The sequence below is a fragment of the Grampus griseus genome, assembly GCF_964374135.1.
Source record: "Grampus griseus genome assembly, chromosome: 2".
Taxonomy (NCBI): Eukaryota; Metazoa; Chordata; class Mammalia; order Artiodactyla; family Delphinidae; genus Grampus; species Grampus griseus.
Window position 1 is genome coordinate 145,717,808 of NC_139018.1, and position 16,784 is coordinate 145,734,591.

At 46.1% G+C, this 16,784-nt stretch overlaps 1 protein-coding gene across 1 annotated transcript in view; it reads right to left on the reverse strand.

The window, feature by feature from the left end:
- The window catches only part of ENTREP2 (endosomal transmembrane epsin interactor 2), a gene marked incomplete at both ends in the record, with an annotated part of 360,480 nt that overhangs the window by 48,482 nt on the left and 295,214 nt on the right, over nt 1-16,784 (reverse strand). The window contains one exon of the mRNA XM_082648142.1: nt 13,066-13,200. Within this exon, the coding sequence (XP_082504268.1) occupies nt 13,066-13,200 (135 nt within the window). The remainder of the gene's footprint in view (nt 1-13,065; nt 13,201-16,784) is intronic.

Below are 16,784 nucleotides of genomic sequence, written 5' to 3' on the forward strand. Positions count from 1 at the left end.
TGCTGGTTCCTGAGCTTTCAGACTCAGAACAGGACTTACATCCTATGTCCTCCCCATTCTCAGGCCTTGGGACTTGGACTGAGTTATATAACCCGCTTTCCTGGTTCTCCAGCTCACGGACAGCAGATCCTGGGGCTTCTGGGCCGCCATAACCACATGAGCCAATTCCCATAATAAATCTCTCTCTCTCTCTGTATATATACACATTTTCTTTTTTGCAAGAGATAGTTTATTAACGCATGCCATGCACATTGCATGCGACAAGCCTAAACCAGAAGTAACTAAAGATGGTGGCTCAGAATCCCAGCTTCTGTAGCATCTTCAGCAAAGGACAATGAAGTCGTAGAGAAATGATAGGACGAAGGAGGGCAGTTTTAAGCTTCCAAAGTTGGCACACTGTCTTGGGAAATATACGGAAGGAAAGTGATGGAGTAAGGTTTTTTAAAAAGAGGAGTCTATTTCATGCAAGTTCTTTAGAGAAAGATACACTGAAAAGTCGAAAAACAGTGACTTTTTGCTGAATACATTATTATGATGGCTTTTTACTAGGTGACATGCTGAGAGGAAAACTGACTAATTCAATGGGAATTTATAGAAATATGTCATCCAACTGGTTATGCTGTCTTAGGCAAGATACTCAGCCTCCAAGACTCATTTTCCTAATAGCAAAATGAATGGTGAATTTCTTGCTAAATATTCCACAAACCAATTTTTATCTTTGGAGCACAAAGATTTTATGAAAATGGGTGATGCTACCGTCTGAGATCACCAATCATACCCTTCGTGCTTTTCCACTGGAATCTAGAATAGATGGTGTTTTCCCATTGGAATCTGGAATAGGAGATGTATAGAGATATTTTCTGTTGGTTCTTTTTCCCTGGAAAACCCCAACTAAGACAGCTTTTTTAGAGGTCTTCAGACATTTCAGTTAGAATCAGAGGTATGTATATGGCCAAGCACTGTGTCATGTCACCACTGTACCCAGAGCTGTGTGTGTGTTTGGTATCGTTCAGCAAGAGAATGCAAATGTGTTTTCCTATCTTCCCACTTCCTCGGTTTCTTAGATGTCACCAATTCTTTTCTTATAGCTAACCCACCCCATCACCTCTGCATACATAACATTTTATTCATCACTCCACTCAGCAAAATAATGACTCTCCCTTAGGATGGAGCAGAGGATTGAAAAATGCTTTTATAATTTAACACTTTAATTTCCTGTCACAGTGGAAATAGTGCACTACCCTGTAATTGTCTGTTTCACTTGTGACTTTCCTCCGCCAGACCTGGAGGGCAGACTCTACATCTTTTATCTCTGGACACCCAATGTCCAACCCAGGCACAGAAGAGGTGCTCAAAACAGTGACTGAATGAATGAATTAAAAACCCTCATTGAGGGACTTCCCTGGTGGCAGCAGTGGTTAAGAATCTGCCTGCCAATGCAGGGGACATGGGTTCAAGCCCTGATCCAGGAAGATCCCACATGCCTCGGAGCAACTAAGCCCACGCGCCACAATTACTGAGCCTGCGCTCTAGAGTCCGTGAGCTACAACTACTGAGCCCATGTGCCACAACTACTGAGCCCACACGCCACAACTACTGAAACCCGCATGCCTAGAGCCTGTGCTCCACAGCAAGAGAAGCCACTGCAACGAGAAGCCTGTGCACCACAATGAAAGAGTAGCCCCTGCTCACCGCAACTAGAGAAAAGCCCGCACTCAGCAACGAAGACCCAATGCAGCCAAAAATAAATATTAATTACTTTTAATAAAAAGAATAGAAAACTATCAAAAACTTAAAAAAAAAAACCCTCACTGATTTCAGAGACGGTTCCAGAGTGTTGCCCGGGGCCCGACCCCTCTCTGTGAGCCACTGTGAGCCAAAGAGATTTGGTTCCTGCCTCCGTGGGGCTTACGGTCTGGATAGGGCATGCTTACAATCCATGGTCACTGTCATGTGAAGATAAAGTACAAGGAGCTGTGAGAACTTAGGATGAGGGTGCTGGTCTAGCCTGAGGGCTGGAGGAACGCTGACGGCCGGAGGATGAGGAAAAATGAGCCCATCGCAGTGGAGAGGAAGAGCCTTCCAGACACGGAAGTGTGTCCTGGAGGCTGAGGAGGCCAGGGCGGCTGTGGGAAGGGGACAGGCAAGAGTGTCACAAACTGAGGCCAGACAGACTCTGTGAGACATGCTCCGAGATGTAGGTCTTTGCCCTGAAAGCAAGTGCGACCTCATGGGATGTGCAGCGTTAATGTCAGCGTGAGGTGATGGGACAGTGGCCAGGGAGGGTGGCGGGAGGGAGAGAGAGGTTGGGACCCCTCCGTGGTCCCACTGCAGGGGTGCTGGGATGACTAATTTTGTGTGTCAATTTGGCTGCCCTGTGGTGCCCAGGGATGTGGTCAAACATCATTCTGGATGTTTCTATGAGAGTGTTTTGGGGTGAGCTTCACATTCATAGCAGTGACCCTGAGTAAAACAGAGTGTCTTCCAAATGGGGGTAGGGGTCATCCAACCAGGTGAAGGCCTGACCTCCCCCGAGGAGGAGGGATCCTGCCGCAGACAGAGATGGCCTTTGGACTTGAACTCAGTTCTTCCCTGATGTTCATCCTGTTGCCCACCCTGCATATTCTGGACTTGTCAGCCTTGTAATCATGTCAGTCAATTCTTTAAATATCTCTCTCTCTCATATGTACGCACAGACGCATGTGTGTGTGCGCGCGCGCGCGCACACACACACACACACACACACGTCTTATTGGTTCTCTTTCTCTGGAGAACCCTGACTAATACAGGGGAGAAGATCTGAAATCGTCATTTTGGAGAGTTGAGGAGAGAGATGGGCAGGGGAAGGCAGCACAGGTGCTGCACAGAGTGGAGCGCCAGGTGAGGCAGGTGCCAGGTGAGGCAGGTGCTCACGGTGTAAGGTGCTCAGCCACAGGCCTCACGACGCGGCCCACTGGTCTTGCTGGGTGCAGATGAGGAGGGAATGTGGACAGTTTGGTTCATCCAGGGAGTGGGCGCCAGCAGAGAGGGGCTAGGAACAGAGTGGTGGGGCTTTTGGACACTAGTCCATGTGTCCTTGAAGGCATGGATCTGGTCCCTGGGCAGGGAGAAGGATGGACTCGCATGGTGGAGTCCGGCTGAGGCTGGGGAGAAGGCCTGGGGGAGAGGAGGCCGGACAAGAAGGCTGCAGGAGCCCAGGCTGGGGCCATGAGCTGGGTCGTCCCGCAGGCCATCCTGGAGGTGGCAGGGCTCAGGGAAACGATCTTGGAGTGTGTGGTGGTGCTCGTGTGGAGGACATGGGATCTGGAGACTTGGGGTTAAGAGAGGGAGATGCCAGAGCTCTGCAGGGACGAGCGCCCGGAATGCTGTGGCTCTTCCCTGCAAAGAGGAGGAGACGGGGATAAAACCGCCCGGCGGAGGGACAAAGGCGAGGTGCTGGCCCCACAGGAAGTGCCCTTATCCCGAGCAGGGCAGTGAGTGGCCCGTCCTGGGCCTGCCTGCTCCACACCTGGCCCTTCGTGTACAGACGGCAGCCCACTCACCCATCCTGGGGGGCAGGCAGTGCTGAGGGACTGCGAGAGGCAACCAGCCCAACGAGGCTGCCCGCACAGGGACTGCTACAAATACATCCCTAGGAATACTTCTATGTCAACATCTGAGTCTCCCGGACCTGGTTTCAACTGAGCAGGTACAGATAAGTCGCAGGCCTCTTGGGTGGAACCTCTGTTCTGTAGGATTATTCTAAATATGCCATACAGACTTGGGGCTGCAGACATCCCACAAGACTCAGTATCACAACCACACAGGGGAGAGCGATGCCACCAAAATCAGAGGGTGGGCAGGCAGGCTTCCGGTGGCTTTGGGAACCAAGGGCAGAGATGCCATTCAGGAATGTGGTCGGCATCCCCACCCTATCACGGGGGCGAGGTGGGGGGAAGCCTTGCCAGAGATAAATTGTGCTCGATCTCTCTGCACATTCCCTTACAGGGACCCCGTGACTGCTAAGTGGGAGATCGGGAATTTCACATCCTTCTCATCTCTGTCTGGATTCCACTTGGCCAGAGGGACCCGTGAGCCGCCCCCTTGGGGATCCAGGGGTGAGAAGAAAGCTGTATAGAGATATGACCGTCTGTCTTGCTCTGTGTGGCTGCCCACTTCAGAAAATGGGAAGGTTCCTTCTAGCAGGGTGTGTGTGTGTGTGTGTGTGTGTGTGTGTGTGTGTGTGTGTGTGTGTGTGTGTGTGTGTGTGTGTGTGTGTGTGTGTGTGTGTTTATTGTTTCACACTGCCAGTCAATGCTGTGAGTTTTGTCACAAAATATTAGTGTTCACTTATTCTCAGAACCATTTTTATTTCTTCAGCATGGTTAAAAACTTACTCAAGATTAAATGATTTTTTTCAGGTCCCTAGGTATTTAGGAAATTGTCTTGCTGGGATTTTTTTCCCTTTAACTCCCTTAGAGACAAAGAAAAGGGTCTTCAAGAGAAGATAAGGAAGCATATAAACTCAATAACTGATTGATTTCTTGGGAAGCTTTTATCTCCTTGTCCATTGATAAAGTTTCTTTAGGTAATTTGCTTTACTACGGCTCAATAAATTAAACCAGGTACTTGAAGCAAACAACCAAACGAAAAAAGATCTTTAACTCTGTTTTGAATTAGAATTACATCATTATAATAAAACCATAATGATATTCTGGGATATAGCAAAGAATGAAAGTTGGGATGGATATAATATCAACACATGACGAAGCATATTCCATCAACTAACAATTCCAATTTGTGTAATCTTTTAAAAATTCTATTTATACTGATCAGAAAATATGTCACAATCTTGTGCTGGGTTTGACTTGGCAAAGACAACCATTAAACTACCAAAACATCTTTTTATCATTTATTTTGTCAATCTTCCAAAAGCCTAGACATTATCTTATCAGGAAAGGGGACCTCCTTTGGTCGCAATTCCCACCACTGTCCAGTGCTTTGGGAAAGCGGATGCTGAAATCCTAATTTTGAGGCCACCCTCTTTATGGACTTCATAATGGGATGCCCCCCAGCCAGGTTCCATCATCAGGGAGCAGGCACTTGAGTCTTGGAGAACTGAGACTCTCCAAGGAGACCTGCCCGTCAGCAGACTCGCTCAGGGACCCAGGAGGAGCCATCTGACTCCCTCTGTGCTGCTGCCTGCTCAGCCACATGCTAGGCATCAGGATGCCCCATCCGCCCAGTTCTACAATTCTGAGGATCCCTGCACTGCACGATGGAGTTCTGGGTCCCCTCTATGCCCTTTGCCCTTTCCCCTGCTCTCACCCTGTCAGGGTGGAGCAGCAAACCTGGGCATGGCAGGAGGCATTATGTTTGAGAGGTGCTGGTCTGCCCCCAGGATCCAGGATTCGATGCAGCTGGGGAAAGCTGAAAAGAGATCCAGGGAAGAGGGCTCAGAGCCCCCAAACGCCCGAAAATAATCTGAGGGACAAGTGAGGCAGCATCCCCACCATCTTCTGGGTTCCCGTTAGACTCCTTATCAGCCAGGAAGAAGACCAGTTTCTGCTTGTTTTCCCTGACGGTGGATTATGCCTGCACAACCTTCCAGATATCGGGAGCGGTGGGGGGGAGGGTGGTGTGAAGGTCAGGAAGAAATCAGACCAATCTCCCTAAGTCACCATCAGTTAATTCAAACACACCTCAAATCAACAGAGTGTTGATTCCCAAACCAATTATACGGGATTTCCTGGGCACAAACTGAGTTCATTAGATACAAAGTATGAATAATCCATCATCTAATATGGAAATTTAGGCAGGGAACGTCACTAATCAGATACCTAGAGCCTCAAGTCAGACATTAAAGGACCAACAAACCCACTCTAATTGCTGATCAAAACAGCAGGCAAGGGAAACTAATCAAAGTGACATGCCCGTTCGTGCCTTTCCTCTGGCTCCCAAGGAAATGTGCTCCGCGGAGGAGCAGGCCTGCCCTTCCCCACGTGCCTCCTGCCACCCCCATGCGTTCCGAGAGTTTCAACATGGAGAAGCCACCCCAGGTCCCTTCACAGCGGGTGAGTCACCGAGCACAAGCTGGCTTGCATGACTTTAAGCATAATGAGCATATTAAAAATGACTGCACAGTGCACACTACTGTGTATAAAATAGATAAACAACACGCTCTACTGTATAGCACAGGGAACTATATTCAATATCCTGTAATAAACCATAATGGAAAAGAATATGAAAAAGAAGATATATATATGTACAACTGAATCACTTTGCTGTACAGCAGAAATTAACATAACATTGTAAACCAAGTATACATCAATTAAAAAAAAAGAGTGCACGACTAATTACAAGAAAACTAGAGAATGTGGTACTTGGATCTACATGAATCTCAGAGGAAGAAGTACCTATATTTATGAAAAGGAAGTACAAAACCTTAATTACGCTAAAGCCTATTTAAATAGAGCACGATGCTTGATAGGGGTTAGGACTTGCCTCTAGTGCTTTGAAGTATCCATGGACCTCAGAAAAGATCTAAGAAAGGGATAAAATACATGGAAACTCCCCCCCCCCCCCGTGTAATTAACTAGCTACAGACATCCTTGGGGGAAGGCTGGGACCAAACTGGGAAGGTGGCGGCTCAGTCTAAGATCTAAAAGTAGAGACACAAAGGCTCAAGAAATAAACGACAAAGAAACAGACTGAGAGGTGAGCTGCCCAAACCCAAGATCACGTCAGAAGCAGAGCACAAAGATAACAGTCACTGCAGAGAACAAGGCGAGGAGGAGAGGCTTTAGGAAAATGGAGCAAAGTGAGGTGGAAAAGAAAGAGTTGTAAAAACTAGAGAAAAAAATGATAGTGATGAAAGGTCAGAGTGGTCCAAGGAAGGCACAGTTACCCTCAAACTAAGAGAACAGAAAAAAAAATTCAAATGCATAGTTCAAGAAAGTTTTTCTGAAATAAAGCAAGATGCAAACTCACAGGCTGAAAGGTGCACTGTGGACCATGGAAATTTGAGAAGGACTGATCAGTGTCAAGACATATCATAGTGAAATTAATGGACTTGATCATTTAAAAACACCATTGACATAGGACCAAAACCATGTTGCCTTGTATCGGACAGGCTGGGCTAGGTTACGCTGTGGTAACAAACATCCCCCAGGTCTCAGTGGGTTAAGACAACAGAGGTTTATTTCTCATTCATGTCATGTGTCCATTGTGGGTACTTGTGGGTGAGTTATGGGGTCTCTGCCCACGGTAGGAACCCAGGCTGATGGTGCAGCCAACACTTATGATTTGCCAGTTACTGTGCCAGAGGGAAGGAGAGCCCCGGAGAATCTCACACCACAGGTACACACTCGGCCTTGGAAAAGGGATCCATGTATGTTCCACTCACGTGGCTCCAGGCACCCAAAAGGGCACTAGGACTAGGTCTAGGGGAACTTGGAGAGTTAAAAATATTTTTAAACAACACTGATGACTACCACATACCAAAAAAGGAGAGAGCATTATGCTGATATAAGATCTTTCTCTACAGCAATACTCGATGTCAAAAGAGAATGGCACACCATCTATAAACCCCTAGGGGGTAAATGTGCTCCTCAAAAATTCTATACCAGGGAGGTCATTATGGATAATACCTCCCAGTTCTGCTTAGGATGCAGACAGCTAAAAAGAGCATTCACCCCACCATTACAAAAAAAATAAGACACCGGACACTCTGCAAATTCACATCTTAAGTTGATCCCATCTGACAGCTAAGGTCGCAGGGCAACCAGCTAATCCAAATGCCAAGGAAAGACAGACACCTCTACGGAGAGATAGGAGGACGGGCTTACCCGGGGCCGATGCTGTCAAACAAGTTCTAGTGGAAAAGGTGGACCAGAGCATATAGGGAACTTCGCAGAGAGACGGAAGCTACATGTAAGAATCAAAGGGAAATGCTAGAAATGAAAAGCACAGGCACAGAAACCACAGGGTCACCAGAAGGCTCGACAGAGCTGAGGAAAGACTTACCATGTGGGGTTGATTTTGGGGAATGCAAGGCTGGTTCACCATTCAAAGAAAGACAAATACATGATATTGCTTATATGTGGAATCTAAAAAAAACGATACAGATAAACTCATATGCAAAAGAGAGATAAACTCACAGACATAGAAAGCAAACTTATGATTACCAAAAGGGAAGAGGGGGAGGGATAAATTAGGAGTTTGGGATTAACATATACACACTACTCTATATAAAATAGATAACCTACAAGGTCCTACTGTATAGCACAGGGGGCTATACTTAATATCTTGTAATAACCTATAATGGAAAATAATCTGAAAAAGAATAGATATAGATATATATGTATGTATAAGTAAATCACTTTGCTGTACACCTGAAACTAACATAACATTGTAAATCAACTATACTTCAATTAAAAAAAAAACGTGATTCACTGCATTAGCAGAATAAAGAAGACAAAGTATACGAACATCTAAGTAGATGCAGAAGGTACTTTGACAAGACCAACATCCACCATGATAAAAACTCTCAGAAAACTAGGAATAGTAGGCAACTTCCACAACCAGATAGTGTACGTCTATAAAAAACTCAGAGCTAACAACACATGTAATCCCTAGAATCAGGAACAAGGCAAGCATGTACGCTCTCACTACTTCTATCTGACACTGCTGGAGATTCTAGTCAGTGCAATAGGCAAGGAAGAAGAATCAGAGGCAACCAGATGGGAAAAGAAGACGTAAGATGGCATCTTTCTGGTAATCAATAGCACATGATTGCCTCCATAGAAAATCCAAAAGAATCTATAAAAGAGCTACTAGAACTAGTAGGTAAGTTTAGCAAATCACAGGATACAAGCTCAGTCACAAAAATCAAATTTCTATATATAAATGAACAAAAGACAATTTTTAAAAAATTAAGTACCATTAAAAGAGCACCTGTACACATTAAATACTCTAAGCATACACATTATAAAATACGTTATGCTCTATATACTAAAAACTACACAACACTGATGGAAAAAAAGGAACACTGATGAAATCAAAGAAGACCTAAATACGTGGAGAGCTTATTCCAAGTTGATGTATACATTCAGTGCAATCTCAATCAAAATTCCAGCAGGATTTCTGTAGAAGTTGAAATGTTGATTCCACAATTTATATGGAAATACAAAGGAACTAGGATAACCAAGACAATTTTGGAAAACAAAAACAAAGTTAGAGGACAGCAGTAAACAAGCTCTTACTTCTAAGAGTCCCTTGTCTTCCTGATCTTGGATGAATCTCAGCTCCCCCCAGAGCCATTGTTCCCTTTCCAGGCCCTCGGCTGGGGGGCAGGGGCAGGCTGGTCACTGCTGCTCTTTTTTTAAATTTAATTTTTTATTTTATGCTGGAGTATACTTGATTTATAATGCTGTGTTCATTTCAGGTGTACAGCAAAGTGCTTCAGTTATACATATACATATATCCATTTGTTTTCAGGTTCTTTTCCCATATAGGTTATTACAGAATACTGCATAGGGTTCCCTGTGCTATACAGTAGGTCCTTGTTGATTATCTATTTCATCTATTTTATGATTATTTTATATATATAATGTTTATATGTTAATCCCAAAGTCCTAATTTATACCCCCCATCCCACATTTCCCCTTTGCTAACCATAGGTTTGTTTTCTATGTCTGTGAGTCTGTTTCTGTTTTGTAAAGAAGTTCAGTTGTATCATATTTTTAAAGATTCCACATATAAGTGATATCATATTATACTTGTCTTTCTCTGTCTGACTTACTCCACTCAGTATGATAATCTCTAGGTCTATCCATGTTGCTGCAAATGGCATTATTTCATTCCTTTTTATGGCTGAGTAATATTCCGTTGTATGTATGTACCACATCTTCTTTATTCATTCATGTATCAATGGACATTTAGGTTGTTTCCATGTCTTGGCTATTGTAAATAGTGCTGCTATGAACATAGGGGTGCATGTATCTTTTCAAATTATGGTTTTCTCCAGATATATGCCCTAGGAGTGGGATTGCTGGGTCATATGGTAGTTCTATTTTTAGTTATTTAAGGAACCTCCATACTGTTCTCCATAGTGGCTGCACCAATTTACATTCCCCCCAGCAGTGTAGGTTCCCTTTTCTCCACACACTCTCCAGCACTTATTATGTATAGACTTTTTGATGATGGCCATTCTGACTGATATGAGGTGATACCTCATTGTAGTTTTGATTTGCATTTCTCTAATGATTAGTGATGTTGAGCATCTTTTCATGTGCTTTTTGGCCACCTGTATGTCTTCTTTGGAGAAATGTGTATTTAGATCTTCTGCCCAGTTTTTGATGCGGTTGTTTGTTTTTTGATATTGAGCTGCATGAGCTGTGTGTATATTTTGGAAATTAATCCCTTGTTGGTCGCTTCGTTTGCAAACTGCTGCTCTTTCCACCTCAGTCATAAATCCTACCTCCTCTGGGCCTCACGCCACCAGCACTACCTCTACTTACATTTTGGAAACAAATTCATTGAGAAGTTTGGTGCAGTCTTTCTTTTCCTTCAACTCTTACCATTGTCCCAGGCAACGCGAACGTCCATGGGGATGAGCCATTCAACGAGGCTCCCAGCTTGGCTGGAACATCTTCAGTGTCCTTCACTCCATTCCATTCAAGCCGCCCTATCCCTCATGGCCTTCTCGTCAGGGCACCAGAACAGTGGACGAGGGTGGACAGCAAGCTCCCCCAGGCCCGGCTGCGTTCTTGGAGGGAGCGTTGTTGGCCCCACACCATCCTCACTGTTCAAGCCAAGGTCACCTCCTCAGGGGCTGGAGGGGGCCCCTGAGTGCAGCGTTAGGAACTCCAGGCCTTGGGGGAGCAGGCCAGAGGTCTCCAATCCATCCACCGGGGAGAGGGGTGTGACCTGATCACTTCACCACATCTGCACACCCAGGCAGTCTGCAGCATTGTAAGATGCCCTGGGGGCGTGCCAGCGTCTTCGGGGTGGGGGGGATTGCACTGTCATTATAATGACCTATTGTCTTATGACGTTTTTTAAATATGGAAAGAAACAGTGCCCGGGCTGAGCAGAAGACTTAGGAGTAGGCAGAATGAGATCAGAGTGAGCACGGCCGACGCTGGTGGGATGACGCTGAGCACCCCCAGGAGCTATTAAGGTAGAAGCCGTGGCCATACTCAACGGGAGACGGCAAGGAACACCCTGTGACCAAGAGGATGGGCCCTTGATTGCTGCCTTCTGGCTTCCTCCAACCCCCTGGATCTGTCGCTCTGGTGGGCTGCTGGGACCAATGAGCAGGGACCATCCTCCCTGTGAAACAGGGAGGTGCTGGGGGCCTCAGGCACAACCTCTATCTCTGTAGCCACTGCTTGTTTGCCAGCCAGCTTCCCAGGGCACTGGAGTTCACAGGGAGTTCCCCAGACCTGCTGGTTCACCATTGCCAGTATTTGAAATGACACCCATGGAGGACGAACCACAGGCCCCCGTTCCAGACGGCGACACTGCTCTCCATTCTCCCAGGTGCCAGCGTGCCTCTCTGGAGCCTCCAGATCCCCGCACACTGCAACCCTTGCACACGTATGTACTACAGGGCTCCCTGTATACCGTAAATACCATTTTACCACCCACCAAGAGCTGCTTGGACCGTAGCTGCATCTTTCAAAAAATGTTTAGCAGTTTAGTTTCAGGGAAAAGAGAAGAATTGGGTTCGTTGTTCATACACGTTTTTAAGCGGCCAATGTTAATTTTCAGGAGTAGGAAAAACTTGTAGGAAGAAAAAGAAAGAAGTGATATAAACAATTTTCCATGTCATTAAAGAGAAATCAGATGCTGTACATAAGAATAGATTGCCATGGGAGACTATAAAATTTCTTGCTCCAAATATCTTTAAAAAGGCGAAATAAGTACCCATCTGTTCCCTGATGATGGAATAGCAAAAATGTTGGCTCAGCCATAAAAAAGAACAAAATAATGCCATTTGCAGCAACATGGAGGGACCTAGAGATTATCATACTAAGTGAAATAAGTCAGAAAGACAAATATCATATGATATCACTTATATGTGGAACCTAAAATATGACACAGATGAACCTATCTACAAAACAGAAACAGACTCACAGGCATAGAGAACAGACTGGTGGTTGCCTAGGGGGAGGAGGGTGGAAGCGGGAAGGATTGGGAGTTTGGGGTTATCAGAGGTGAACCCTAAACTCCCAATCCTTATATATAGGATGGATAAACAACAAGGTCCTACTGTATAGCACAGAGAACTATATCCAATTTCCTGGGATAAACCATAATGGAAAAGAATATAGTAAGAGAATGTATGTATAACTGAGTCACTTTGCTGTACAGCAGTAATTAACACAACATTGTAAATCAACTATACTTCAGTTAAAAAAATGTTGGAGGGACTTCCCTGGTGGCACAGTGGTCGAGCATCCACCTGCCAGTGCAGGGGACACAGGTTCGAGCCCTGATCCGGGAAGATCCCAGATGCCACGGAGCAACTAAGCCCATGTGGCACAACTACTGAGCCTGAGCTCTAGAGCCCACACACCACAGCTACTGAGCCCGCGAGCCACAACTACTGAAGCCCGTGTGCCTAGAGCCCGAGCTCCGCAACAAGAGAAGCCACGACAGTGAGAAGCTCAAGCACCGCCACAAAGAGTAGCTCCCACTCGCAGCAACTAGAGAAAGCCTGCACGCAGCAACAAAGACCCAGAGCAGCCAAAAATAAATAAATTAAAAAAAAATGTTGGAAAAGCAGTGGCACGCGTCACATCCACATCTGCAACAACCTCTTTTAACACATTCAGCCCTGCTTCACAGATGTGGGAGTCAGAGAGTGAAATGGTGGAAATGGAAAACCCAGAAAGTGAAACCTTTAAAGAGGAAATCTCTAATGGTTTAAAACGCTCTCTGGAAAGATACTCCCTGCTGCATGTGACCCAGCTGGATGAACTAAGAACTGAAAGGAACGCAGTTAACAAAACCTTCCTATGAGATGTCGCGACGTTGCAAGGATGGGATGGGAGGTGGAAGCAGTGGAGCCTGGGTCACCTTTAAGGTCAGCCGCACGGTGTTGCAGTCCTCCCTCAGCGGGTTCAGCTTCAGTGTCTCTCCAAGGTTGCTGCAGCCCGACGACTGATGCTGCATCTCACAGCAGACACACACCTCGACGCTGTCGAACTTAATCTAGACAGGAGTACACAGAGCTCACGGTTAAAACCGGGCACGTGCTTGAGCTACACACACGCTTAAGAACACCATGTGACAAGCATCTCATCTCGTTTTCTCTAAATGATAAAGTCAAGACGATTTTTTTAATAGACAAAAGACATCAGAAACACTATTAGGAATTATTTAAAATTTCTATTTTAAAAGCAATTAATAAAAAAATAAATTTGAAGAAACCTAAGCTATAAAGTTATAGAAAATTACATGAAGTTGAGCATGGAGACATTATCACATGTCTGTGATAACATACACTCTGTTCCCACGGTCAGCAGCTCCTGTCTCCCTTCATGGCCTAGCAAACTCCTACTCATCCGTCAAGACCCAACTCCAGCGCCATCCCTGAGGCCTTGTCTGGTTTCCCTCTCGGGAGCTGCTTGCTTCTCCCCTGCTGAAGACTCACTTTTTCAGCAGCAGTGGCTCGTGTCTGTGTGCCCCCAAGGGCAGCTGCCACATCTTAACCATTACAATGTTCACAATGCCCAGGAGGTGTGGGCCTTCAGTAAGAGCTGAATGAATAAAAACACCTGGGAAAATGAAAGACTATGGAACGAAAAAATGCAGTTCAAGTGTTTTTAAAAGCCTGGACCCCAGGAGGAGAGCCACAGAGCACACCTGAGCCGTACCTGCAGCTTGAAGTGGACCTGCCCTGACCTGGCTGCAGGAATGAGAGAGAAATCACTACACTGCACACGCACACAGTTGTCCCCACCCATCTCCAGTCCTGGTCGGGTTGTCACACACGCACCCAACTGTTCACAGCCTTGGGCTTCTGGAAAAGTGAACTAAAAGAGGGACAGCCATAGGTCAAGGGCATCGTCCATGGCCAAATTTTCATCTATTTTAAACCTCTAGATAGTTTATCCTTTACCTATTTTATGCCTCATCTTTGCTCTTTTCATTCAGTCTTTTCAAATAATTTATAAATCACTACACGTGTGAGTGAGTGGGGGGGACCTCGTGTGTCCAGGACTGCTCGTTAGCGATTCTCCAAATCTGCGCGCAGGCCTCGGGGGCAGGACGGGAGGCAGGGGGAGGAGGGCGGTGTCCTCACAAACCACTGTCCCCTGCCACAGCCACCCACCTACGGCAGGAGGGGCTGCGAAAGCTGCCTATAGAGATGCTCATGCTTTTAGAGATGTCTCCAGGCTCCAGGGCTGAAGCCCGGCTAAAGGAGCCGTACAACACTCCGGGAAATAGTGCAGCCCACACCTGACCCCGCACCCAACCCTGGAGGTCCACAGGGCCCGCTGCCCACCAGCGTCAGGGCCGCCGTTGGTAGAGAGGCATGGGCCAGACCGAGGTGAACGGCTGTGGCTCTCTGGCCACTGAAATCTCCACGGTCATGTCATTGGCAATGTTTATTTCTGGTCTCAAAAAACTGGAAAAGAAGGGTTATGATTCTCGAGGCCAAATTTTAAAAGGTAACGAGGGAAAAGGTAAAACTGTTAAAAGGTAAAACAAAGGTTAAAAAAAAAAGGTCAAAGTTCACCCCAGGTGCCCCTGCCCATTGGGGGTTCTGAGGTCCCCAGCCTTGGGTGCCAGGTGGATCCTGGCCATCAGAGCTGGGCATGTGCTCAGGGAGAAGACCACTCTGCCTCAGAGCATCCTGGACCTGAGGTGCATGGGAGGGGAGCTGGGGCGGCACCACCCAGAACGGAGGCCGGAGGGAGGCTGGTGGACAGGCTCTCTCCTGGTCAAACTCTGCCCAGGCTCCTGCGAGCCCTCTTCCCCACAAGGCCTCAACCATGGCCTATAAGGCCTGAAAACACAAACAAGCTCTAACAGCTCAAGGCAACATCCCTACAGGACTTGACCCCCGCAAAAGTGCCTGCCTGAGAAAGCCCAAGGCTGCCAGGAGAACCGGCTGCTTTTTCCAGCCTCGGGAGAGGGCCCATGTCCCAGCCTGTGTGGGAGGGGAGCCTGTCTCCGGTGACTGCCAGCAGCTGGCACAGACAGCGGGCATCTTCGCATGGACCCTGCTAACCCGTTGTGATTTTCCACTTCCCTGACTCTACTGAGGCCCCACTCCCCCCCACCCCCACTCCCTCATCCTTCCTTTAACACGCCTGGTCACCTCTGTGCAAAATGAAGTCGAGTTCAAGCACACACTCGACTCTCCTCCCAACTGCCACATTCTACTTCTAATGAAAACCTGTCCTCACCACTTTGAGGTAGAGCTCTGTCCATCTTTGACAAGGTCCAGCTCTGGGGAGCTGAGGCTACTGATTTCCCCCTGAGGCGGCCCGGGGCAGGGGCCTCTTCTTGGCCTTCTCCCGAGGTGTCTTACACACCCGCCCTCAGCCCACTGTTTAAGGCACTGAGATTTACAACAAGAGTGAACAGGAAACAAAATTGCTGAAATCCCTGTATGGAACTTTATTTCTGGTCCTCTTTGCTAGAAAATATTTATTCTGGAATTGGAGGCCTAACTACATAAAATTTCTAGGGGTTGATTTTTCTCTTGTCTGAAGCAGGAGTAAGACAGTATGGGAAGGGGCTGGCTATGGGGACAGAGACGGTATTGGAGTGACAGGGAACCATGGGCTCCCAGTGGCCTGCAGAGCCTGGGGACAGCTGTGAGATGGATGAGAACATTTCAGAGGCCAGGTTGTGTGCACGACTTTCACTCCCTCCTGTATAATGTCAGCGTGCTCTATACAGGCAATGATGTGGTTTCCAGTACCCACATGTTTACCCAAACTACCTTTGCCTGAACAATAGAGAGATGGAGGCAGAAAACCATACAAATAGATGGAGAGATATACCCTGTTCTTGGATTGGAAGAATCAACATTGTGAAAATGACTATACTACCCAAGACAATCTACAGATTCAATGCAATCCCTATCAAATTACCAATAGCAGTTTTCACAGAACTAGAACAAAAAAATTTTTTAATTTGTATGGAAACACAAATGACCTCAAATAGCAAGAACAATCTTGAGAATGAAAAACGGTGGTGGAAGAATCAGGCTCCCTGACTTCAGACTATACTACAAAGCTACAGTCATCAAAACAGTATGGTACTGGCACAAAAGCAGAAATACAGATCAATGAAATAGGATAGAAAGCCCAGAAATAAACCCACTCACCTATGGTCAACTAATCTATGACAAAGGAGGCAAGAATATACAATGGAGAAAAGACAGTCTCTTCAATAAGTGGTGCTGGGAAAATTGGACAGCTACATGTAAAAGAATGAAATTAGAACATTCTCTAACACCATACACAAAAAAACACTCAAAGTGGATTAAAGACCTAAATGTAAAATCAGATACTATAAACCTCCTAGAGGAAAACATAGGCAGAACACTCTTTGACATAAATCGTAGCAATATTTTTTTGGATCCATCTCTTAGAGTAATGGAAATAACAAAAATAAACAAATAGGACCTAATTAAACATATATGTTCTTTAAAGCATTTTTATCATGGATTATAAATGAATACATGAAGGTCCAAACAAGAAAACTGTGAGAAGGTAAGATAGGAGAATATCCTCATGACCCTGGGATAGGGAAACACTTCTTAAACATGGCTCAAA